This window comes from Cnephaeus nilssonii (genome assembly GCF_951640355.1).
Source record: "Cnephaeus nilssonii genome assembly, chromosome: 19".
Classification (NCBI taxonomy): Eukaryota; Metazoa; Chordata; class Mammalia; order Chiroptera; family Vespertilionidae; genus Cnephaeus; species Cnephaeus nilssonii.
In genome coordinates, this window is record NC_137090.1 from 38,567,659 (window position 1) to 38,593,256 (window position 25,598).

The 25,598-nt window shown below is 44.7% G+C and overlaps 3 protein-coding genes across 3 annotated transcripts in view; 2 read left to right on the forward strand and 1 right to left on the reverse strand.

Moving 5' to 3' along the window:
• The first annotated feature begins 53 nt into the window (after positions 1–53).
• Positions 54–4,685, forward strand: C1QBP (complement C1q binding protein). The gene is made up of 6 exons (XM_079797072.1): positions 54–394; positions 1,351–1,501; positions 2,630–2,720; positions 3,912–4,007; positions 4,092–4,214; positions 4,298–4,685. The coding sequence occupies exons 1-6, from the start codon at positions 157–159 to the stop codon at positions 4,445–4,447; spliced, it is 849 nt and encodes a 282-aa protein (XP_079653198.1). The 5' UTR covers positions 54–156; the 3' UTR covers positions 4,448–4,685.
• Positions 4,686–4,760: 75 nt separating this feature from the next.
• Positions 4,761–13,887, reverse strand: RPAIN (RPA interacting protein). Its single transcript, XM_079797073.1, has 7 exons — positions 13,502–13,887; positions 12,141–12,311; positions 10,955–11,015; positions 8,641–8,752; positions 8,477–8,540; positions 7,302–7,442; positions 4,761–4,899 (listed from the first exon to the last, which is right to left on the reverse strand). Exons 1-7 carry the CDS (start codon positions 13,580–13,582, stop codon positions 4,870–4,872), a joined length of 660 nt encoding a protein of 219 aa, XP_079653199.1. The 5' UTR covers positions 13,583–13,887; the 3' UTR covers positions 4,761–4,869.
• A 181-nt stretch (positions 13,888–14,068) lies between these two features.
• NUP88 (nucleoporin 88) overlaps positions 14,069–25,598 on the forward strand; it is a 32,441-nt gene continuing 20,911 nt past the window's right edge. Inside the window, exons 1-4 of the mRNA XM_079797068.1 lie at positions 14,069–14,450; positions 17,768–17,937; positions 19,130–19,255; positions 22,193–22,279. Coding sequence (XP_079653194.1) covers positions 14,142–14,450; positions 17,768–17,937; positions 19,130–19,255; positions 22,193–22,279 — 692 coding nt within the window. The 5' untranslated portion in view covers positions 14,069–14,141. The remainder of the gene's footprint in view (positions 14,451–17,767; positions 17,938–19,129; positions 19,256–22,192; positions 22,280–25,598) is intronic.

A 25,598-nucleotide genomic window follows, 5' to 3' on the forward strand; every position in this document is an offset into this window, starting at 1 on the left:
TGCCCACGGTGACTTGACCTGCAACGCTACTGTGCGGAAGCGCTTTCCCGGGCCGGGCGGGGCGGGACTTCCGGCGGTGAGCTCGTGGGGCTCCCGGGCTTAGGTCGTCCTCATCCTCACGTGTCTTCCTCTGCAGCTGCCGCGGTCGCCTTCGCGATGCTTCCTTTGCTGCGCTGCGTGCCCCGAGCGTTGGGTTCCGCCGTCGCGGGCCTCCGCGCCGCCGCGCCCTCCGCACCGCTCCGGCCGCTGCTGCAGCTCGCGCCCCGGCCCTGCATCCGACCCTTCGGGCTCCTCAGCGTGCGCGCGGGGTCGGAGCGGCGGCCCAGCCTCCTGCGGCCTCGCGGGCCCTGCGCCTGCGGCTGCGGCTGCGGCTGCGGCGGGCTGCACACCGAAGGTGAGCTCGCGCACGGGGGCCGGGCCTGAGGGGCAGATTCCGGATGGGGAAGGGGCCGGGCAGGTAAATGGGGACCACGAGCGGAGCATGTTCCCAGTTATTGGCAACCAGAGGATGAAACCCACGTGTGATCTGATCCCACTTCCCTTTCCCCATCCTTAATGCGTTTCATTTGGGGTTGGGGCATCCAGTCAAACCCTGGAATCTGGCTTTATCCTTAGTCTCTCCAAAACGGAACTTTGGAAGTCCCAAGGTCGTGGTAGGAAGTGGCGGGGTTAGCCTGGCCCATGTGGCTCCGTGGGTTGCAGGGTCTACAAAGCGATGTTCGATTCCCGGTCAGGGCACATACCCAGGTTGCGGTTGGATTCCTTGTCCCGGTGTGTAAGGGAGTCCACCCATTGATGTTTCTTCCTCCGGAATCAATGAAAGCATGTCCTCCGGTGAGGATTAAAAAAGAAAGTAGCCTGGTTATTGTCTTTTGGCAAGAGGAAGAAGGTAATTGAGAACTCGTTTGCTTCGTGTGAATGTGATGTGTTCATTGTTGCAAATCACTTTTCCAGAATCAAGCTCAGCTTCCCACTGATAGTATGATGGCATTTATACCGATAAGGACACTTAGGCTTAGAGGGTGTGAGCTGAACTAAGCCCCAGAGAAGGATTAACAGTCTTAAGTCCAGATTTCTGGCTAGAGTAACCAGGGTCACTTTGGAGTGGACTGATGGGTTCTTTTTCTTAATTTTTAAATATGTTTTTATTGATTTGAGAGAGGAAAGGAGAGAGAATCATTGATGGGCTGCCTCCTGTAAGCTCCTCACTGGGGATTGAACCAGCAACACGGGCATGTGCCCTGACCTGGAATTGAACCGTGACCTCCTGGTTTATAGGTCGACACTCAACCACTGAGGCACACCGCGGGGCGGGCCACTCTTTTTCTGTAACCTGGATTTTAATTGTAGGGGACAAAGCTTTTGTTGAATTTCTGAGCGATGAAATTAAGGAGGAAAAGAAGATACAGAAGCATAAGTCCCTCCCTAAGATGTCTGGAGGTTGGGATCTGGAAGTGAATGGGACAGAAGCCAAATTGTTCCGGAATGTTGCTGGAGAGAAGTAAGTACTGGGAGCCTGTGGACTCCAGGGCCTAAATCCATGACCCTCAGAACCTGTCTTGTCAAGGCAGGTACTTTGACACATGGTTTCCAAGTCAGATGGGTTCATCTGGGTAACTTCCTAAGTTCCAGGTAGTTCATTCACTGCACACAGATTTCCTGGGGGCTGGTTATAGGGGGGTGTATTCTGTAACTCGCCTAAACCATTTTCCTAGAGTGAGTTATAGCCACTTTGGGGCCATTGTTGCATTTCTGTGCCCAGGAGCTCCACTTGGTCAGCACTGTTGCAGATTAGACCGATTTTGTGGCTGAACCGGAAACCATTGTTCCTGTGGGAAAGTGGCTTCCTGGCAAAGCAGCCAGTCCGCACCGCCCCGGAGGGCACAGTTGTAGAGTGCCCTGTGCCGATCGTGCTGGAGAAGCACAGCCCACAGTGCTAGTTCCAGATCTCACGTCACTTTTAATTTCGACTCAAACTTTGGAACGTGATTTGTCCAGTCGGGGTTCTTGGGCCTTAAAGTTGTCATTAGGCGGTGCTCCTGGCCTGCTTTGTAATTATAACTCCCCACGAGCATTCTGAAGCCTGGGTCTGTGTTGCAGCCTTCCTGCTGGGGGGGGGGGGGGGGGGGGGGGGGGGGGGGGCTGCTCTTGGGCCTTAGCTGATCCTACTCTCTAGTGCTCCTTCTTACCTTTGAGGGGCGGGCAGGTTTTCTGATGGAAAAAAGCTTTTAAAGGAGGCATCTAATCCATCCCACCAGCTGCTCACTGCCACTGGAGGGTACCCTGGAAAGACCACGGCGAGCAGTGACCACTGGCTATGGCCGTGAGATAACCAGTGGACCAATGTTGGCAGTGAGCCTTGGGATGCTGGCTTGGCTGAGAGAAACTGGGCCTATTAGTTGGACTTTCAGCAGCTGGCACGTAGTAGGCACATTTTATACCTGCTGAATCCATCTCGGGGTGGGGTGTAGGCAGCAGGCTTTTGGAAGGTTGTAATAATTACAATGTAAAGCCGGCTGGGATAGAGACATTGTTTCAACAAGCATTTTAAACTGTAGCAGGCCTCAATACTTACTTCACACTCAGTTAAAACCGTACCCTGTCTTTGTGTGTTCTTTTAACTTTCTAGGATCACAGTCACTTTCAACATTAACAATAGCATCCCACCGACATTTGACGGGGAGGAGGAGTCCCAGGGGCAGAAGGTTGAAGAACAGGAGGTAAGCTTGTAACACTGTAACGGGCCTCAGTTCTGACAGGCTCTCCCAGGGGCTTGGAGGAGCTCAGTTTTTGTGTTTTGATTCCTGTAATGCTAGAAGGGGAGAGAGAAGGCCGAGGACAACCGTCCTTGGGACTTGACTTGTAGAGCAGCCATTTCGGGCCAGCGTGCGCACCAGGAGTGTGGCCCGTTTCCTTTCCCAGGTGCTGGGTGAATTACCATCTGCAGGCTTAGGCTTAAGAGCTTGTTCTCCTGATAGAAAGGAATTGGAACTGTCTAACCCTTCCGTGATGGGAAGATCTCTGATGTTGGAGATTATCGTTTGGAGTGTTTTCATGTGAGGAATGTTCTAACATTCACAGGCTGGTAACAAACACCAGCCACTGAACCAAGGTAGTAAAGCCGGGGACATGGGAGATTTAACATCAGGCCTTTCCTGAGGTTGCTGGCCCTCTTGGTTGGACCTGGATGGTGCCCAGTCTTCAAACCTTCTAAGCAGCAGTGTGTCTGAGCTAAAAACCATTTGGTATGAGGGCTAGAGTACCCAGACCTTCTGACTAAGCAGGTAACAGTACTGTCTCAAGACCTAAACAGCTTCCTGGTGACAGCACACTGGCATCTCTGACATTGGATAGCTCACCATCAAAGGGAGAGTTGCTGTGATTATTCAGATATTCGGATGGCCAGTCAGCCAAATGCACTGGCCTTGGCCCTGGGCCAAAGGATAATCCTGAAACAATCAGTTGGAAAGAGATCTTGGGGCTTTATGCCACCTTTGCAGTTTAGAGATGGGAAAACAGTCTAGGAAGATTAAGGAATAGTCTAGATCTAAGTTAATTGGCACATAGCTGGGGCTGGAATTCAAATTTCTTCATTCTAAACCTAGTATGTTATTTAAACAAGTAGGTGCTAACAGAAGTGAAACACTGTACTAAATATAAGATGATCTGCCCTCGAAAACAGTCTTTAACTTTAGAAAGGATCAATAGGAAGACTTCAACCCAGTTTCCTGAATGAGCTGGTACGTGGCTTTAATACTCTGTTAAAGATTCTTGACCCTTATTAGGAACACTGTAGCCCAGACTTTGAAATGGCTGAGTAAAATCCTGACAGCAGTGGCCTCTAGACCCCCTGAATCATCAGACCTTTGGTCCAGGCAACCAACAAGGGCACGCGCTTCTTGTTTCCCCAGCCTGAGCTGACATCCACTCCCAATTTCGTGGTTGAAGTTATAAAGAGCGGTGGCAAGAAGGCCCTGGTGCTGGACTGTCACTACCCGGAAGATGAGGTACGGAATAGTCCCCTTTCTGTGCACGAGTCTGGCTTGCCTTGGAAAGCCCTTCAGTTCCCCAACTACTGTCTGCCTCCTCAGGTTGGTCAAGAAGAAGAGGGCGAGAGTGACATTTTCTCCATCAGGGAAGTGAGCTTTCAGGCCACTGGAGAATCTGAATGGAAGGACACAAATTACACACTCAACACAGATTCCCTGGACTGGGTGAGTGCTTGATAAGATGGGGTGCTCAATCAAGTGTTACAGACGAAGTCATACTACTTTTTTGATGGTGTTTCTCCTTGTAGGCCTTATATGACCACCTCATGGATTTCCTTGCGGACCGGGGGGTAGACAACACTTTCGCAGATGAGCTGGTGGAGCTCAGCACAGCCCTGGAGCACCAGGAGTACATAACTTTTCTGGAAGACCTCAAAGGTTTTGTTAAGAGCCAGTAGAACAGACAGGACACTGAATACCTGGATTTTATGGCCGGCTTTGCCAGTGAACAAAACCTCCTCTGAAGCCAAACATGTACTTTAAAATGGTTTTCACCCTAATATCATGGAAAATAATTCAGATTTAAATTATTTGTTGCCCTCTTATTTGCTATTCATTTGTTTCTTTACAAACCTATTACTTCTAGATTTTTGTATAACATAATGATGGACAATAAAAAATTGATTTATCTCTTAAGGTGATTTGTCTTTTCTATTTGTATTCCTTCCCCTTCAAACTGCATAACCAAACACCAAGAGCCTAGATGTTTGAAAGGTTTTAATACAAAATAAGTTACAAATGAAGTTTGTATTTACAAGGCCCCTCTCAGACGGTCTGAGTTGGTTCAAACCCAGCAGAAGGATGTGAGTAAAGGCTGGCTTTAGATGATCACAGCCCGAGCATCGCAGGCCTGGATTTGAATAGAGAAAGTAGCTTAAGTTTTATCTCATACTGTTGAACTTTGTCATCAGTAATCACATTTATGTTGCCATTAAAACTCCTACTTAAGATGGAAGGATGCTGAGTTACTTATTAAATAGTTGTGGGTATAGCTGTAAGAGGCTTGGCTGGGTATCAGTCCTGTGGTCTCAAAACAACTGCCTTTCAAACCCTCAGCAGCAACAGTACCTGCAAACTACAAATCCTGGCGATGGACTGATCTGCTATCCTCACCTCAGGAACCCCGTGACCAGAAAGGTTATTCAGACTTCTGAGAGTTGGCAGCTATTAGAGCTCAGCAAAGAGGTGGGGTTCCTTCAGCTTAACACGATTGAAACAGGCGTGTACCATAGGGAGGTACAAACTGCACTCACTACAGTCAGCTCAGGCCTGTTAATTCCAGCACACCCTTGGTCTCCTCGAACAATCAGTAAGCACTCGAATATAAAACTGGTTCCTGATTCCTTGACAGCTCAGCCCCACCACAGTGCTAAGAATCCTGTGCTTAACCTTGACACCACATCCATAGGTAATGTACTTGGCTCTCTGGTGGTCTAACATATCCCCCATCCCCATGCCTACCCCTAGACCACTGTCCCTCTCACATTTCCAATATTCCAAGTCCTTAGGGTTCTATGTGCTCAATTTTAGTAACCCACACCTATCTGCATCATCCTCACACCCATGCTTAATGACCTTACAGCCTGACGCACTGGATCTTGAGCCCAATGGTCCTTGATTTCCCCTTAAGAGAAAGATGTCTAGTGTCCACCCCCCCCCCCCCCCCCCCCCCCCCCCGCCCCGAACTCCAGAGCATTCCCAATTACCTATTTTTCAAAGTGGTGAACTCTGGGATGGGCTACTGAAGACAATTTTGTCCTTCCCTCTCCTGTTTCTCATCTTGGTGTGACTGCCTCCTGCCCAACAATGGTCTCCCTCCTCCCCTGGAGCCAGCATTGTCAACCATGCTGTCCCCACAACTGCTGATGCCTTCACAGCACTCCCTTCCAAACCTCCCCCTCCACTTGGCTTCCCTCCTGCTCTGAGCTGCAGGGCACCAACGGCCAAGTGAGCAGAGACTGCAGCTGGACTAAGCTAAGCAACTGGGCAATCTTTCGGGTCCTCTTTAATTGCCCTATCCATTCCCTCCAGCACTTGAAGGCCAAGGTTAAACGCCTTCCAGGAAGCCTTGATCCATAAACGAAATCACTTCCTCTGAACTCCCCATAGGCCCTTCTCCTACAGCTCTCCAGGGCTACTACCTGTTTTCTATATTCTCTCATTTTTCTTAAATATATTTTTACTGATTTTAGAGAGGAAAGGAGAGGGAGAGAGAGGTAGAAACATCAATGATGAGAGAGAATCATTGATTGGCCAACTCCTGCACACCCCCACCGGGGATCGAGCCTGCAACCCAGGCATGTGCCCTTGACCAGAACTGAACCTGGAACCTTTCAGTCCACAGGCTGACACTCTTATCTACTGAGCCAAACTGGCTAGGGCTCTATGTTCTCTTAATTACCAACCCTAGACTTGAACTCAGAATGCATATTTTTGAATTTTAAAAAGTCTTCAACACATTTTTAAAAAATGAATAGAATTTAATAACTTATGGAAGAAACTTGATAAAGTGAAATGTTGGCTGTACTATGGAATACTGCTTATAACAAAAACAACTCCTGTAGGTCAACTGCCTTTGAAATGAGAGGGCCAGGAGAGAACTAGGAATACCAGGAGGAGGCCACAGTTCTGGACTTCCCTAAGTGCAGCGTGCTCACAACCAGAGTTCCCCTTGCTTGGGACCTTGAAGCTACAGCCATAGGTTACTGTGAGAGACGCTGGTTCCTACAGCAAGCGTAGGCTTCTAAACCAGGGTGGCTCTACGTCCACCTGTGTGGTCCTGTTCCCTCACACCTGAGTTGTCACTTAGGGGGCCAGACAGTAGCCCCTGGTCCTCTGTGAAGATTCTTGCTGAAGAGGCAAGCCTGATGCTGCCCTACTGTGCTTCCTGTTCCATATCCTATGTAAAACTGGCACCAGGCTGGCCTACTTGGGTCTTATGAATATGAAACAATCAGCTTCACCTTAGGCCACTGCTGCCAATCAAACAGGAGCAGGCAGTGCCGCCAGGCTTCCTAATTCCAGTCCAATGCACCCCCCACGATGCTGTGCTGCCTCTGTCCTGCCCCTCTCAGGGAATGACTGGACTTTTCATTGAACAGGCTCCTCACCTTCACTTTCCTATTCAAGTAAACTCCTCAGAGAATAAACTGCTTTTAAACATGTACCTGTTTCCAAGCTATTATTTCTTCCAGAGCAGGGATAAAACCAAACACGGAGCTGCCCCTACCACGGGTCCCCTGGGAGGCTTACCGGACAGCTCATGAGAAGACTGGACTTCCTTCCTGTCCCTTCAGTGACTGAAAATTGAGGTGTGTGAGGACAGTGGGCGCTGTGCTCATTCACGCTGTCCTCTAAACAGGCACGGAGTTTCTGCTCTGTCAATTCTGGAGACTAAAAATATAAAAAGGTTAAACTGCAACCTAATCTTAGTTCCCTCATCATCAACAGGTAGAAAAACCTGATTCCTCATGATAACCTGTATCTGTGATGCCTTGAGTCCTTGGACCTTTAAAGGTGCTTTTGGGCTCATGATTGTACTAAAAAGGTCTCTAAGCCAATCTCCACCTGACTGCCTCTCCTCTCCTGCTGCAAAGCACCCAGCCACCCACAGCACAGGGACTCTCAGAGATTTCCTTATGCTCCTGCCTCCACCAGCCAAATGTATCCCCACCGAGAGCCAGCACTGCTTGGCCCCAGATCTGTCGGTGCTAAGTGAATTTGCTACTGTAACTGAGTAATTACATATTGTGTTAAACAACAAAATAAGAGAAAGAAAACAAAGTTTTCTTTTTTGTAATAAGTGGGATGTTTAGGAAACTCAAAAAGATGAGTTGCTTAAAAAATAAAGCTGTTAAATAAAATATAGGAAGGAAAATCCTGAAGTTGTACACTCAGCTTCTCAATGCACTTTTCAGAAACAAACTAGACGCTCTAGGCAATGCATTATAAGAGTGGTTTGTAAAAAAAAGACTCAGCTCTCCAATCAGCAGAACCCTACTCAAAGACTGGCAAATAAATTTATATGCTTAAAACTTACTATAAATGTTTCATTTTGATAATGCACCACTCAAATCAACTGACAAACTTTCAGTCCCTGTCATGTCAGATAAGAGGGCTCCTTCTGTATTTTAAGATCACTGAAGCTTAAATTCTGAGTGTAGGTGTATCTTCATATATGGACAATTTTTATGGATACATGTTTAACAAATGGCTCTGAAGTGGGGGCAGGGGCCACCCTGGTTTGTAGTGCTTACAGTTTCCATGCTGTATATATTCTCACCATGGCTCATTTCAAGCTACCAATGTAAACTGAACATGAGTTGGGAAAAGATGTGCAGTCAGCTCCAGCACACTACTGAAGGGTCGTAAGGTAAACAGATACATGTGGACAAAGGTGACACAAAATCTGGGTGTGTAACACTTACATGAGATGGGATGTACAGGCCACACTGACACATGACCACACCGCTGGTTACTCTCAGGTTGTACCTAGAGGCAGAATTAGGATCCCAGAGCTTCATGGCCAGCGGAGGGGAAATTCCACTCATTTTGGAATCAATAATGCCGAAAAGGTTTGGAAAACTCTTACTTTGTACACACAGGACAGATGAGGGAGTTTGCTTCCCACTCAGCCAGTATGATGCTGAGACACTGCTCATCAAACTGCAAGCTCTTCTCGTATTCACTGATGATGGACTGTTCTGCAAGGCAGTGGGCAGGGGGAGTGCTTCACCATGCTGCACCCAGCTGTCCTGTCTTTAGTGCTAACTTTGCCTTCAAAGGCTTCATCCACCCGGGAAAAATTCAGGTAAAATCATGCTACCAATCACTAGATATTACTCTTCCGTCAGGCTTCCTCTTGTTGGATTCCTCCCCTCCTGAGAGAGAAACATCGATCAGCTGCCTTCTGCACACCCCCTACTGGGGACGTGCCCGCAACCAAGGTACGTGCCCTTGACCGGAATCGAACCTGGGACCCTTTGTGAGCAAAAGAGGTGACGTGGAGAGGCTAAGGGACAAGGAGAGGACTTGCACACACATCACCGGAGGCCATAGAGTAGATGTAGACTGTCAGTCGGGGTCCCAGGGGCAGCTGGAGAAAACTGACACGTACAAGGGCACTTCTTTCTGATGCCGCCCCACCCCTACCCACTGAGTCTAAAGTGATCAGTCTCCCAATGTTCCTATGCTCAGAGTCTGCGTTGTTCAGAATTTTTGTGTTCATTCATTCAGCAAATATGCAACAACACCTGGGATGTGGCAGGCATGGGAAAGGTGAAAAAGACTGGTCCCTGCTCTTGATGAGCTCACAGTCTAGACTTTAGCTCAGGGGTCAGTAAACCACAGCCCACAGGCCATATCCAGCCCAACTTCCTTTTTTTAAATAAAGTTAACTGGAATATAGCCATGCTCATGTGTTTATGTATTGTCTGACTGTTTCCATACTACAACAGCAGAACTGAGGAGTTGCAACAGAGAAAGCATGGACCACAAAGCGTAAAATACTTACTATCTGGACCTCCACAGGAAGTTTATCAATCTCTGTTCTAGTGTGTTCCATCTGACTGAGTATGGGCAGAACACAGTGAATCCTTATCACTTCAGATTTTTTAGTTAAACATACCCCAAGAGAAATATTTAGTGAATCTTAGTTTCAAACTAAGATATGTTTTGTAGGTGAGGGTGAAGGGTGAATCAATAAAAAAATTTAAAAATCTACAATCTGCCCTAACGGGTTTGGCTCGGTGGATAGAGCGTCGGCCTGCGGACGAAAGGGTCCCAGGTTCGATTCCGGTCAAGGGCACGTACCTTGGTTGCGGCACGTCCCCAGTAGGGGGTGTGCAGGAGGCAGCTGATCGATGTTTCTCTCTCATCGATGTTTCTAACGCTCTATCCTTCTCCCTTCCTCTCTAATAAAAATCAATAAAATATATATTTTTAAAAATCTACAGTCTAACTGGAATTAATACTACTCATAACAACTAACACTTGCATAGCACTTACAATTTGTCAAATGCTATTGTAAGTCCTTTTCACATATTAACTTGTTTACTGTTATTATCTTTACTTTAAAGATGAAGAAACTGAGGCATGGGGCGATTAAGTGCTTTGCCCAGTGCTGTACAGTTAAAGTGGTCAAGCTCAGAAGTGAACCTCAGCAGCCAAGCTCAAGCGTCCATGGTCTTGCATCCTCGTCTGTTGAGAGCTTTCAACATGCCAGACACTTCTCTATGTCGTCTACACGTATTATTAAACATAAGTTCCCCCACACACAAACTTATAGGGCAGGCCTATTATCTCTATTTTACAGATGATAGATACTGAGCCTAGTCAAGATAGTGCAATGTGGAATAAATGAATTATGTAAGGTGCTAAATTGTGCCCTGTACAGTGCTATGAATGCCTCAGGGAGTAGATGCTCACAAGACCCTGGGTAGTCAGTAAAGAGTGGATGATAGAGAAGGCACTTAAGTTGTGCAAGAGAGGTGATCCTGCACTGTATCCTACAGGGTATAGGATTACTTTTCACCTATTAGTAGAGAGGTACTGTAGGATAGTAGAATAAGCATGGGAACTGGCTTCACAAAACTGATGTTGCTTCCCAACTCCACCACTAGCTGCTCAGCCTGTGTGAGATGCCACGCTCTTCTGTCTCCTAGTACCTTGTAGGGTAGTTGTAAGTTATAGACTTCTCATGGGATGAGAAGTCTGAGCACAAGACCTAGCATACTTAAGACTCGTATTACTAGGAAGACAGCCAGTCAAGACTTCAGAGTAAAAGCAGAGACTTCTGGATGCTTGACTGCAGGCAGAAGTAGAAGTTAAGAACTAACTCTGTTTAGAATAAATGTAAGCATTAGAGTGGCTAGGTATAGGCAGGAAAGACCACTCTCAGAGGTCACCTTGGTCAACCAGCTCCTGTTGGATTTCCTCCAGCTCAGCCAAGTCCATCGGCTCCTCCCACTGCAAGAGAAAGTGGAATCATCAGAGGTTTGAAGCTATAATCAGCTGACAAGCCCCACGATGATTCATACTTGGAGATTGGCTTGAAGAACCCAGGTTTACCTGAGGAAATCAGTGAGTCCTGTCCTTCTGTAGACTATGCCAGTGGTTGGCAAACTCAGTCAACAGAGCGGCAAACTGCGGCTCGCGAGCCGCATGTGGCTCGTGAGCTGCAGTTTGCCGACCACTAGACTGTGTTGACAGTGGGGTAATGTGGTCATGCTGAGAAAGCATCAAGAAATGACTAAACTACCCAGTGACAAAATAATGGCACTTAATTGGGGGCAGATCATATACGGCAGCAGCTAAGTATGTGGTTCTGCCAAGCTATGTGACCGCCAGAATGTTCCTAACCCCTGTAAACCTCAAAATGGGAATAAAACCTAGCTGAGAAGCTTATGAAGGTTATTGTGAGTACTAATTGTGATTATATAACACAAACATTTGGCATACTATAGGACACATAAGAGATACTGAAATATGCATCATTATTCTAGAGAGCCTTGATGTTTTCAAAGCAGTTCTCCACATGTTTTCTTATATAGTACTCAAAATACTTAAATTATTGTCTTCATTTCATAAGTATAAAAACCAAAGGCCAGAGAGGCAGAGTGGAGTTAAAAAGCAACATCAAAACCAGGATCAGAATTCCAGAGCTGCTGACTTCCAGTCCAGTGCTTTCCTGACACCTGGTAAAAGGTTTCCTATCCACACTCAGCTCCCAACTCTGACTGAGATTAGAATCATAAAGCTCCTGGAGACCTTCTTAAAAAGAAAGATTCCTAGCCCCATGACTACTGCATCAAAACTTCGAGGGGTGTAGCCAAGGAGTAAAATTATTTTCTTTTTAGTTTTATAATTGAAATAATGCAATGATGCAGCAGGTCAACAGTCTGGTACTTAGGAACCATTAATCTAAAAGAGACTAATGTTAAAGGTAGAAGAAACTGGGTTAAAGGCTGTTAGAATCCCGATTGTAGGTTTGAGACTATATGGGTTTAGAGGACTCGGGGAAATAGGCAGAGAGAGGACACGAGGTGTTCTTGGTGCTGTAGCACCCTCCCTGAAAACACATCCCAGCCTGACCTGAGCCACGGCCTCTGGGACGCTTTCCATTGAGTGCCAAGCATTCCATTCTTCTTCCATCAACTCTTGTGCTAGAAGGGTGCTCTGAGCTCTCCCTGGCAGATTGCCTCCAGCCTGTCGGTATTTGTTCAGGAGCCTGTCCCGGCTGTTTCTCATTCTCTCCAGGCATCCCTTGAAAGAAGGGAGGAAGATGGGAGAGGGGAAGGGATAATAGGGGAGGGGTGAAGGCAATTCCATAAAAAGCAAGCAAACAAACAACACCTCTTAGATTTAGTTATTAAAACATTAAAGAAAACTTATAGACACAAATTATCAACTGTAATCCAAACTATTGTTAATTTTGCATACTCCCCTCTAATCCTTATCCACATGTAGATAGGTGAAATTACAATATTTTGTTCATATATTTCCAGGTCACCGTATTTCACATTTTACCTTTAATGCCAGCTTCTTTAATGGTGGGATGATAACAGCTCAACATCCACTGTCCTATTATACAGGACATTTAGACTGCTTCCAAATTCTTGCTGCTCTAGATATAGCTACACTAGTCACCTAACTGTACAACAGTGTTTCTAAACTTGGGGCAAAAATTTTGTCCCCCAAGGGACATCTCACAATGCCTGGAGACATTGCTGGTTGTCATAACTCTATTTTCAGGGCTACTGGCATCCAGTGGGTAGAGGCCAGGGATTCTGCTAAACATTCCACAATGCACAGAACCACCACCCCACAACAAAGAATTGTCTTCCTCAAAATGCCAATGGCCAAGTTGAGAAACCCTGATGTCAACAGTCATTTCTAGCATCAGATTATATTCCTGGGCTATATCTACTACTTATGGGATTCCTGCAGTCATAGGCAATATTACAGGAAGCATGCCGAGTGCAGACTAGGTCAGAACTAAGATGAGGTACAACTCTGCTAAGACAGTAAGTGAGGCTCTCCTGAACAGACGCTTTATCTTGAATAGAAATAATTTCTCTCTTGCATGAGGTAAACAAAGTGCCTTCTCGGTGCCCACTACCCAACAAGAGCAGGTGCTGTTATTGCAGAGTGCAGAAGGGTGGCAATGATCACACTTCGAATTTAAAGCAAACCCAAATCCAAAACTAAGGGGCCTGAGGCTGGTCCGGCCCGGGCTAATCCCGCACCCAGGGGTCCAGAAATTCCGGGAGGCGGCAGGGCGATGGACAAGACCCAGATCTACAGGTGGGAAGTCTGGAGTCCCAGGTCCACCTCCACCCGCCAGGCACTCCTGACACTTGCCTCACCCGGCGAAGGCACTGAGAAGAGCGGTTCCTGGGGGGATTAGGGGAATGACCACGGCCCGGCCAGAGCTTCCCAAATCCCACACTCACCTGCCTGAACGTCTCTTTCCACGGAGGCGAGCCCACCAATTTGTACATCGAGCGTCGCGGAGATCCAGACTGCTCTGCCATCTCCCCTCCGCGGGAGTAGCCCCCAGAAAGCCCCGCCCCTGCGGGCGCGCAGAACCCTGGGAGTTGTAGTTTCTGGTTGCTGATCGTACTGGGAAGTGTTCCGCTGGCCGTCCCAACAAGGAGTCAGCTTTGCGCAAACTAAGGATGGGTCATTGCGGTAGTGACATCCGTGAGGTTAACCCACCCTGGACCGAGGGAGTTAAGTCTCGAGGAAAAGCTTTGGATATCTAGGTTTACCCAGGTGGAAGTGTCCCATAAGCCGTGAGATTCATAGAAGTCCGTCTCTCTCAGGTTCTAGACTTTTCCGCGGCTCCAAAACTACAGTCACTGGCCGGTCGGCTTTCTCGTCCCGCCCCCCTGCGGCTTGACTGACGATTGGCTTTCCACTGGCGCTGCCGCTGCCTGATAGGCTGGCCTCGCTTTATTAGCCCCTAGCTCTAGCCTCGTGCTTCCGGGCTGCCTGCTCGCTGATTAGCCAAAGCAGTGGGCGGGCGGCCGCGGATTGGCTGCGCTCAGCGGCGGGCTGAGCAATTGGAATGAGGAGAGCAGTTGGGCCAAGATGGCGGCCGCCGAGGGACCTTCGGGCGACGGCGAGCTGTGGCAGACCTGGCTGCCTAACCACGTCGTGTTCTTGCGGCTCCGGGAGGGACTGAAAAACCAGAGTCCGGCCGAGGCCGAGAAACCGGCTTCTTTATCGTTGTCTTCGCCGCCGCTGCCGCCGCCGCCGCCGCAGTTGCTGACGAGAAACCTGGTCTTGGGCCTCGGCGGAGAACTCTTCCTGTGGGACGGGGAAGGCAGCTCTTTCCTAGTGGTTCGCCTTCGGGGCCTCGGCAGCGCGGGTGAGGAGTCCGCCCTCTCCCAGTACCAGGTACGGCCAGGCTAATCTTGGAAATGACCCTCGTCCGGGATCTCAACGAGTGTTTTGTTTATTTGCTCCCTCCCCATCCTGGCTATGTTTTCGTCTTCGGTGAGACGAGCCGTTCAAGTGTAAGCAGACGTCCAGCTTCTAGTGGCAAGGTCTCTCTTTTATTTTCATTCCGCTGTAGCATGGCCACGTACCCTTTTGTAGCCTCTTTTGTGACCCGACACTGTGCCGGACACCGTTGCAGGAACTCACGCTCTCACGCAGGTGCGTGCGTTCTCGGGTCAGGGAGGAAGGGAAGGACGACTTAATGCTCAATAAGTAACACCCGTTACGCCCGGGCTCTGGAGAAAAACAGAGCAGGGCGAGGGGATAGAGAGTGGGTGCCGTTGCTCTTTTTAGTAGGTTGGTCCTAAGAAACCTCATTAATGATGTGACACTCAAAATCGTAAGGATAATCCTAAGTTTCTCTTGGGATTGTTCTGAGCATCATCGGGTAATAGATTTGAAAGCACCAAGTTGTGTGCCTGACACAGCGGAGGAATCCCCTGTCATTTCACTTACTTTTTAGAAAATTAGGCCATCCCCAAGGTTGGAAGGGATTTTTGTGTGTTTTTGATAAGCCAACAGCATGTGAAAGTGGGTGTGATCGGAAAGTAGTCCATCCTTGCTGTAATCAAACATTGCTTTCTGGAAATGTTTATCCTATACCAGGAGCCCAGGGCACGAATTCCTGCACCTTGAAAGGAACTGTGGGCTGGGAGGCTGCGGTGGGCACAGGGGCGGGTCTCGGCCCATCCTCCATGCCCCAGCCTGGCCCCTTGCGCACGGGACGGGGTCCCCTCTCTGCTGGCAGCCACACCCCGCTCCCACAGCTGGCCTCGCTGACAGTGCAGAGCAATTGGGGCCGGGGGCCTCAGTCGCTCCTCAGGAGCAGGGGGAGGTGAAGAAGCCCTCAGGGGCGATTTGGGCCAGCAGCCGCTGCTTGCACCCGCTGACAGCACCAAGCGATCGGCACTGGGAGTGGCAGCCCCGGCGCCAGCAGCGGGTGCGAGCGCCGGGCAGACCACAGCGAGTGGGAGCAAAGAATTTTTAGTAGCCACCAGAGGCTTGCCCAGATGACAGTGACTGGCACCCTGCCTTGGTCTGACGCCCCCTCCCCTCGTACCTGCTCCACCATCCTGCCATGTTCCACGCACACCCCCTGGTGGTCAGCGCACATCATAGCAACTGGTTCAGTTCCACCAAACGGAGGAATGACCGGTGGCTATGACGCACGCTGACCACCAGGGGGCAGACGCTCCACACAGGAGTCATTGGTGGTCATTGCACTCCCACAGGGGGAGTGCCCCTCAGTCAGAAGCCAGGCTCACAGCTGGCAAGCACGGCAGCGGTGGCAGGAGCCTCTCCTGCCTCCGGGTCAGCACTAAGATATTCTTAGTCTGACTGCTGGCTGAGGCCTAAGCCGTCAGAAGGACATCCCCTGAGGGCTCCTGGACTGCGAGAGGGTGCAGGCCGGGCTGAGGAACATCACCCTGAGTGCACGAATTTCGTGCACCAGGCCTCTAGTTGGTAATAAACTGATTCTTTTAAAGATTAAAAAACTTGGCAACTGTTATAACGCCACATCTGTTGTATGGCATTGTCTGATTCTTGTTGATGAGAAATGATTTGAAATTAAAGAGGTGCTAGATATAGTTTTGCAGTTTTGAAAATAGGTCACATGTCTAAAATCTACTAACTTTAATGTTTCAGTTTACAAGAGTAACTTACAAGATGCTCAGCACACAGTATTCCACCAGCACCCTACATAGCTGTGCAGCATTTGGCACAGTCATGAGTAAATTTTTCATATTTATTTATTGTCTACTTTTCTACACAGTAAACTCCAAGTCATGGCCTCTGTATGCCTTACTTATTTTCTTAGGTATTTCCAGTATTTCACTCAGCTCCTGGAACATATAAGCTCTCAGTAAATATTGGTGTTTGTCTGAATGACCCTCAATCTTCCAGAAGATCCAAAACTCTGAAATAGGCAAAAAAGCAGCTTAGCATGAGTTGCAAGTTTAACAAAAGCATAAGTGGCGCCTTAGAAACAAAACAAACAAACAAAAACCCCTAAATACTCTGATTGTCACAAGTGATTTAAGGTAATTGGATTGTGTATAGCAGAAGAAAGTTGGCTTCTATTTGATGTGAGGTAGACTGTCAAAATCAAGTAGAAAGAAAATGGGGTTGAGAAGATAGGGAAAAGAAGGAAAGAACCACTGACAGGAGGAAAAACAGAGTCAGCAAAAGGCAACTAAAAAAAACAGGCTTATAGACATCAGTAATAATTAATAGAACTCTCATATTCACAACGTCTTGTCTAAAAGGACTTTGGCTTAGTGGGATTCTTCATACATAAGGATAAGCAATACATTGGCAATTTCAAGGTTTATTACTGGAAGTAGAAAGAAAAGAAAATGGCAACATGGTAACGAGAATAGGAAGGAGTGAAATTTTTTTGAGAGCATATGATGCCTAGACAAACACTTCAATACCTGCATAGGTAAAGCACCATTTTACTTACTACAGAAATTCTTAAACCCATTCTCTGTCTTATTGTACTATTTCTAATATAATGTAGTAATTATCATTTATTAATACTTCTGAGTTCATTTGTCTTCACTAAAACATATTGAGAGTGAGTTAGCAATATGCCATATATTATGCTAAAGATACAGAGAGGAAAGACACAGATTCATAAGTAATTCATTCTAAGTAATTCATAGTTGTATGGGATGAGCAAGTAGAAGGATACTTAGAATGCAGAGTTTGCTACAGGAGGCAGTCCAGAAAAGATGCACTTATCCCTGGGATATTTTTGGGGGAGGAAAGTGTATCGAGGCTTTCCTCCAAGAATGTGTTAGCTAGCTAAAAAAAGGAAAATGAGGGCATTGCAGGAAAAGAAACAGTTACGCAAAGACAGAGAAGCATAATAAAGCATAATAATTACCCAGAAGTACAAGTTAATCTGATTGGAGTGTCAAGTACAAGAGGGGACTGGTGGAGAGTTGAGGCTGAAGTGGGAGGCTGGAGCTTGATCATAAAGAGGGAAATTATGTGCAATATTTATCAAGGTAGGGAAATTTGATGCATTTTATAACATTCCAATCAAAATGGTTAGAACTATTTCTTCAGTTAATGGCTCGAGTGTAATTATCCAGAATGCTTCATTACCCTACAGTTATGGAAAACTAAAGCAGTACTGTGCTTTCAAGTAACTGCCACATATATTTACATTAAAATTAAGTATTTTGACCAGTTTGCTTTAATTTCAGAGATTGCTTTGCATAAATCCACCCCTGTTTGAAATCTATCAAGTCTTATTAAGTCCAACACAACATCACATAGCACTTATAGGAATAAAAGGACTTATGGTATTAGAATTACCTAAAAGATGGGGGAAGAATTCTGAATTTGAAGGTGGAAAATCAACAGTGAATTGTAGGTAAGTTGTATTTCCATTTAGTTGTTATCTTTATAATTTGTAATACATGCAGAAAATTACTCAAGACCAGTGGTTCTTAAGGTATATTTACTGTGAATACTCCAGATGGCCTGCACATTGGCATCTTATGATAATAATGTTTATAGTATATGTGTGATTATACTTTTTATTCTGCCTGAATTATCACATTGCTCTCATTAGAAGTCAGGCTATTTTTCAAGTAGGTAGAAATAAGTTTTTTTGGGTTTTTAAAAATATATATTTTTTTATTGATTTCAAAGAGGATGGGAGAGGGAGAGAGAGATAGAAACATCAATGATGAGAGAGAATAATTGATCTGCTGCCTCCTGCAGGCTCCACACTGGAAATCGAGCCTGCAACCCAGGCATGTGCCCTGACTAGGAATTGAACCATGACTTCCTAGTTCATAGGTTGATGCTCAACCATTGAGCCATGCCTGAAGGGCGAGAAATAAGGTTTTTTGTTTGTTTTTAAAATATATTTTTATTGATTTCAGAGAGGAAAAGAGAGGGAGAGAGAGAGAGAGAGATAGAAACATCAATGATGAGAGAGAATCATTGATGGGCTGCCTCCTGCACACCCCCTACTGGGGATCGAGCCTGCAACCCAGGCTTGTGCCCTTGACTGGAATGGAACCCGGCACCCTCCAGTTCCCTGGCCGATACTCTACCCACTAAGCCAGACCGGCTAGGGCGAGAAATAAGGTTTTTTAAAAGCAGTTATCTTTGAATCAGACAGTTTGTTCATAAGTTCAACTAAGTTTTACTTTTGCATTATTTTTCAACAAACTCAGAAAAATGAGTCTGAAACATCTGTTGAAAAGAATATAAGGTAGAAATCCACCTTTAGCTCCGCAATTTATAGGTTGGGTCCCTTTAAAGTGTCTAAATTTCTGTTTCCTCATTTCTACAATAGGAATGATAATATCTGCTCTTGTATTTTCCTTACAAGGTTACTAAAAGGATCAAATAGCATAATATAGCTGAAAAATATTTTTGTTTTGATTCTTTGATATTAATCGAATAGATGCTTTGAATGCTCTCCTAGCAAGACTTAAATGAAAGAAATTTGAAGAAAAGCAGAGCAAATAGTGTTAAAATAGGTTTTCCTTTAGAAGGTTTTTCTTCAAAGACCTACAAAATGTTTTGGGAAATTGTTGTCTTTATTTTAGTACCACTCCAATTGCTGAGAGATTTTTCACCAGTTCTACCTCTCTGACTCTAAAGCATGCTGCCTGGTATCCAAGTGAAATGCTGGATCCCCACATAGTTCTGTTAACATCAGACAATGTAATAAGGTAAAGTTTATTTTTATGTCTTACAGCTTTGTGAATAGGGACGTTCTGTTTCTGTTTGCCAGTTAATAGCTCAAGGTACCACTAAAGGTGTCTTTGGGTGTTAGAATGCTTTATCGGATGGCTGTGTAGCCCCATTCTCAAGAATTATGTAACTGCCCTAACTTAATACCTTAATTACTGCTATTTCCTCTCAAAATCTTCCAGTCTCTCCTATCCTAATCTGCTTTGTAAGCACTGTTAAAATAATCTTCCTCAGACTATTTTCTTTATGTCACTATTTTGGAGGTAATGTGACATAGGAGAAAGAGAATATAATTGGGAATTGAGAGATTTGAATTCTTGTCCCAATGCCATTTCTGTCTTTGAGATCTTAAGCTTCTTTATAGGGAGCCTTAGTTTCCAGTTTATAAAACGAACAGATTTAATCATTTCTAAAGCCCCTTTCAGGTTTTGTACTCGATGATTAAATACTCTATTACTACAGAGATTTCTTTTATCAGTTAGCTTTCTATATCTGCCTTATGTAAAAAGTTTATGGGGAGATTCTACTAACTGAGATACAAATACCTCCTGTTTTATTTTTCTTAATCACTGCTTTTAACTGTGCTCTACCAAACCTTCCTTCTGTACTGAATTGCTTGATCCCTTAATGGCACCTTATACAGATCTCATAGCTTTCTGGTTACTTTTAGGTATAAAAACTAAGTCTGTCCGTTTAAAACTCCGATCTCAAATCTATTTCAAAACTATATCCTTGGCCTATCACAGGTCAGACCTTGAGGCATCTGAAATGAGTGGAGAGGGCATGATCTGCTCTTTGACTCACCTTGAGGTAGGGGGTGAAGTATGAGGAGGGGGGCTGCCTTCTCTGGGTGTAACTCCTTAACAGTTCGAGTAGGAAGCATGGGATAGCTGAGGCAAACATCTTACCTAACTGGTTATCTATCAATGATAGAGCAGAAGGGTGGGGGACATATCCCTGATCCTTGATTAATTGAGTTCCACCTGCTGCTGATGGCCTCTTGATGTGCTAGTCTCTGCGCCAATGGGGTGTATGTGTTTTCTGGGGCAGCTCCCTCCATCATTGAGGAGCTGTCTCCCGTTGACTCTATTAGCTGTCCATGCCCTGAACCCACTCTCAAGAGGAGCCCCAAACTTGGTATTCCTCCCTTCTCAACTTAAACTTTTTGGTCTTGCATATGGAGTCACGGTAACTGCCGAGATCCTTTTCCTTGCTCTCCAGGGACCACAGAGAATTGGGCATGCTATCCCATAGTCCTTTCTTATGCTGTGCCAGCCTCCCTCCTTCAGATATGTTCACATTAGATACCACATAGTGATCACATGCCCCCAACCCTAGGATATGGCATGTCAGTTTTGCCCAAGAATTCCCTTTGTGGCTTGTAGTTTTCTGCAACACATCTGGCATTCAACTCAAATGAGATACTGATCTCCCCTTATTACAGGCACTCCTAAATCTCACTTTCTCTTAGAGCCTTCCCTGTCCACCCATTTGGTTTTGGAGTAGGGGATAAAGAAGGAGGGATTACCTCCCATTACAAATATTGTACTGTACTCCTAAGGACTCTTGACACCCTGTGTCTTAGTCTTCCTTTTATGTATGCTGGAAAAGAAGACAGTAGGGGATAGGATAGTCTAGGCCAGTGATGGCGAACCTATGACACGCGTGTCAGCACTGACACGCGTAGCCATTTCTGATGACACGCGGCTGCTGAGGCGGCCGCATGCCGAGGATGAAACATTTGCGAAGTAATGTTTTTTCCTCAAAGTGACACACTACCCGAGTTATGCTCAGTTTTTTGGCGAAGTTTGACACACCAAGCTCAAAAGGTTGCCCATCACTGGTCTAGGCCTTCCTCACTTAAGCCTTAAGGAAGTATCTGGCCTCAATTATGAAGGTTCTTTTTAAGACATGGGGTATTTAACACTTCTCTTTTCCTAAGCTGTGGGTTTTGTTGACAATTTCAGGGCAACAAGAAATTCCCACGATGTCTGTTGCATTTACTTTTTCACTATTCCCCATTACAATATATTCTGTTTTGTGCTTATGTATAGTCTCTGCGCCAATGGGGTGTATGTGTTTTCAGGGATATTTTGAAGTCAAAAAATTTATAGGCAGCTAGGAAGACCACAATGAATGTGTGTTCAGTTGTATCAAATTTTCATTTAAAATATTTATTAGATGGCATTTTATTGGTAATGGAACAGACTGAGTTTAAAAATCCTTAGTGGGTCAGACAAAATAAGTGATTAATTTTGTTAATTTGTAGAATAAGAGACATTTGATTTCTAATAATATTACTGACCTTTTGAAAATTCTTTCTCCTTTTAACAGTAGCCATATATGCTATGAAAATTTAAGTTATTTTAAATTAAAGTAATTTTAGTGAAAAATCTTTTTTCAGTTTTAAACTTTCCTTGAGAAAATAGGGATGACATGATAGTCTTTATATCACAAAATCATGTATAGATTGTAGGCTACATGTCACTCACTCTGCTGGTCAGAATAGTGAGATGTAGTTCCTTCTCTAGTGAGATTTGTTGTCTATCAGGCCGAGGAAGGTGGGTATATTTGAAGGGAAGCTGGCAAACTTAGGGGCAGTAGTGAGATGATTAGACAAGGTGAGTATGGCTTAAGGATTTAGTATGGAAGAGACAGGTGCAGTGCCATGGAATAGGCTAATAAAGAGTTTTGGTAAGGATAGAGAATATTTCTTCAGGTCCCAAGGAAACCTTCGAATATTAAAGAACAAATGAAGTACCTACTTTGTCAGTAACAGCAAGATCTTTGACAAAGAAATGGTTGTGATAACTGGTAGGAAAATTCTCAAGAACTGACTAGATGTAGAAGAAAGGACAATTTTGGGAAATGAAAGAGAATTTTAAGTGCTGGCTTCCTTCTCTTTTGATTGTTAGAATTTACTCTCTACGTGAGCCCCAGACACCCACTAAGGTCATCGTACTTTCAGAAGCAGAAGAGGAAAGTCTAATACTCAAAAAAGGGTAAGTTTTTATTTGTGTCATGATATGCTTTTCAAATTAGGTTATTGAGGTTATAAATGCAATTTTAAGAGAGATTGCAAATTTTCCAGGGGTGACTTTAGCATGCTTTTGATAAGGTGATAAATAAGCAAAAGTAAGCAATGTGAATAAATAACAGGAAGTTTCAAATCTGAATGTCATTGTAACTACTAGCTTGATATGTTTTTCAAGTAAGTTTGGAAATGTGAGTGGCTGAAACTGACTCCATGTTGTATCTTGAATAAGAGAAGAAATTTTAATATTGCAAAGTACAGGAAAGGTGAAAGGTGAGAGTGTTGGGGTAGAGGCCTACCAGCTATTCACTCAGCAGATTGCTGAACTCTCAGACCAGCAACTAGTATCCCAGAATCTGGAGTGGAACATAGATAGCCCTTCTGATTCCCCTGTGACCCTGGCTTTTTTTATGTTTTCTTATCCACTACAGAGGCAAGTTCCTGGCTACTTGGACCACTAACCCAGTCACTCTTGAACTCACAAACCCTATTCCTTTGGCCTCCTGATCAATCTTTCTGATGATTACCACACATGATCACCTACAGTGTGTGTGCATATAGGCCTTTTAGTAGTATTTCTGGAAGTTCCATTTAGTTCTTTTCATGTCTCCATGGTAGTCATATCTAATAGTCTTACTATTTTTGTTTTTCTAATCTTTATTCCTTTTAATGTTTTATATATAGCTAATTCTGTATTGACAGTTTTATTTATTTTTAATTTTTTGTTGTTGTTAATCCTTACCTGGGATATTTTTCCAATGATTTTTTGAGAGAGTGGAAGGGAAGGGGAGAGACTGAGAAATAGAAACATCAATGTGAGAGAGACACATCAATTGGTTGCCTCCCCCACGGGTCTCAACCCAGGTCAGGGATCAAGCCTGCAACCCGGGTATGTGCCCTTAACCAGAATTGAACCTGGGACCCTTCAGTCCGAAGGCTGACTCTCTATCTTAGCCCAGGCTGGCTAGGACTGTATGGACAGTTTTGATCTCTGAAGACCTGGGGGGTGGGTAGGGATCTAAATATGTATTTGTTCTTCCTCCTGACCCCACAATCATGGTGGCTTCCTCCTGTGATTGCTAATCTCTGTGCACTTATGCTTACTTAAAAAAAATGTTTTGTTATTCAATATTATTTTATATTAGCTTCAGGTGTACAGATTAGTGACTAGACCAGAGGTCCTCAAACTTTTTAAACAGGGGGCCAGTTCACTGTCCCTCAGACGATTGGAGGGCCGGACTATAGTTTAAAAAAAACTATGAACAAATTCCTATGCACACTGCACATATCTTATTTTGAAGTAAAAAAACAAAATGGCAAAAACACCCACATGTGGCCCGCGGGCCGTAGTTTGAGGACGCCTGGACTAGACATTTATATAATTTACAAAGTGACCCTCCCAATAGGTCTAGTACCCCTTTGGCACCATATATAGTTATTACAATATTACTGACTATATTCCCTGTGTGGTACTTTACACCTCTTGACTATTTTGTAACTACCAATTGTTATTTCTTTTTTAAAAGAATTTATTGATTCAGAGAGAGGAAAGAAGGGAGAGAAAGAGAAACATGGATTTGTTGTTCCTCCTATTTATGCATTCTTTGGTTGCTTCTTCTATGTGCCCTGACTGGAGATTGAACCCACAACGTTGGCATTTCGGAACGACACTCTACTATAACCAACTGAGCTACCCAGTCAGGGCATAATTCTTACTTCTTAATCCCTTCACATTTTTGACCCAACTTCTTATCTAGCAACCATCAGCTTGTTCTCTGTATCTATGAGTCTGTTTCTATTTTGTTTGTTCATTTATTTTGTTTTTTAGATTCCACATATAAGTGAAATCATATAGTATTTGTCTTTCTCTGTCAGACTTACTTCACTTAGCATAATACCCTCTCAGTTATTCCATTTTGTTACAAATGCATTTCATTCTCTTTTTATTGTCGAGTAATATTCCATTGTATATATGTACCACAACTTTTTTATCCATTTGTCTATTGATGGGCACTTGAGATGCTTCCTAATCTTGGCTATTACGTATGTACATTGCAGTGAACATAGGGGTGCATATATCTTTTTTGGTTTCTTTAGATAGAAACCCAGAAGTGGAATTGCTGGGTTTTTATTTTTTTATTATTACTTTTTTTTTTTTATATTTCTATTTTAAATTTTTTTAGGAACCTCCATATTCTTTTCCATAGGGGCTGCACCAATTTGCAATCCCACCAACAAGGCCCAAGAGTTTTCTCCACATCCTTGCCTACACTTGTGGTTTATTGATTTTTTGATGATAGCCATTCTGACAGGAGTGAAGTGATAACTCATTGTGGTTTTAATTTCTCTGATAATTAGTGACATTGAACATTTTTTCATATGTCTGTGGGCCCACCTGTATGTCATCTTTGGAGGGTTTGTGTAGGTCCTCTGGCATTTTTTAAATTGGATTTTTTTTATATGTATGTTAAGTTGTATGAGTTTTTTTATAAATTTGGGATATTAACCACATATCGTATGTATCATTGGCTAATATCTTCTCCTAGTCGGTAAGTTGTCTTTTTGTTTTGCTTGTTTCCTTTGCTGTGTAAAAACTTTTTAGTTGCCCTAACTGGTTTGGCTCAGTGGATAGAGCGTCGGCCTGCGGACTGAAAGGTCCCAGGTTCGATTCCGATCATGGGCATGTACCTTGGTTGCGGGCACATCCCCAGTAGGAGGTGTGCAAGAGGCGGCTGATCGATGTTTCTCTCTCATCAATGTTTCTGACTCTCTGTCCCTCTCACTTCCTCTCTGAAAAAAACAAACAAAACTTTTTAGTTTTCCCTGGCCAGGTGGCTCAGTTTGTTGGAACATGTTTTGGTATACCAAAAGGTAGTGGGTTTGATTCCTGGTCAGGTCACATACCTAGGATGGGCGTTAGATCCCCCTGGTCGGAGAGCATGCAGGAGGCAACCAATCTATGTTTCTTTCTCACATTGATATCCCCCACCCCTGTCTCCCTTCCCTTCTCTCTCCCTCCCCCTTCCTCTCTCTCTAAAAGCAATTTTTTTTTAAAGTATTCTCAGTTGAGAGTTTTAAAAAAACCTTTTTAGTTTAATGTAGTCCCGTTTGTTTATTTTTTCTTTGTTTCCATTGTATCAAAAAATACAAATATCACTAAGAGCAATGTCAGAGAGTTTACTGCCTATTATTTTCTTCTAGGAGTTTTATGGTTTGGCTTACATGTAAGTCTTTAATTCAGTTTATTATTGAACTGATGTTTGGGAATATTAAGAGCGTGAGTTGGG

Bases quoted from the DNA above. Each gene is read 5' to 3' on its own strand.
- C1QBP (XM_079797072.1), top strand. From the start codon at position 157: ATGCTTCCTTTGCTGCGCTGCGTGCCCCGAGCGTTGGGTTCCGCCGTC. The intron at 2,721-3,911 runs GTAAGCTTGTAA...TTGTTTCCCCAG, and splicing joins AGAAGGTTGAAGAACAGGAG to CCTGAGCTGACATCCACTCC. The intron at 4,215-4,297 runs GTGAGTGCTTGA...TTCTCCTTGTAG, and splicing joins ACACAGATTCCCTGGACTGG to GCCTTATATGACCACCTCAT.
- RPAIN (XM_079797073.1), bottom strand. From the start codon at position 13,582: ATGGCAGAGCAGTCTGGATCTCCGCGACGCTCGATGTACAAATTGGTG. The intron at 7,443-8,476 runs GTAAGTGTTACA...TTATATTTTTAG, and splicing joins GCCTGTACATCCCATCTCAT to TCTCCAGAATTGACAGAGCA. The intron at 4,900-7,301 runs GTAAGCCTCCCA...ATTCAAATCCAG, and splicing joins GTCTTCTCATGAGCTGTCCG to GCCTGCGATGCTCGGGCTGT.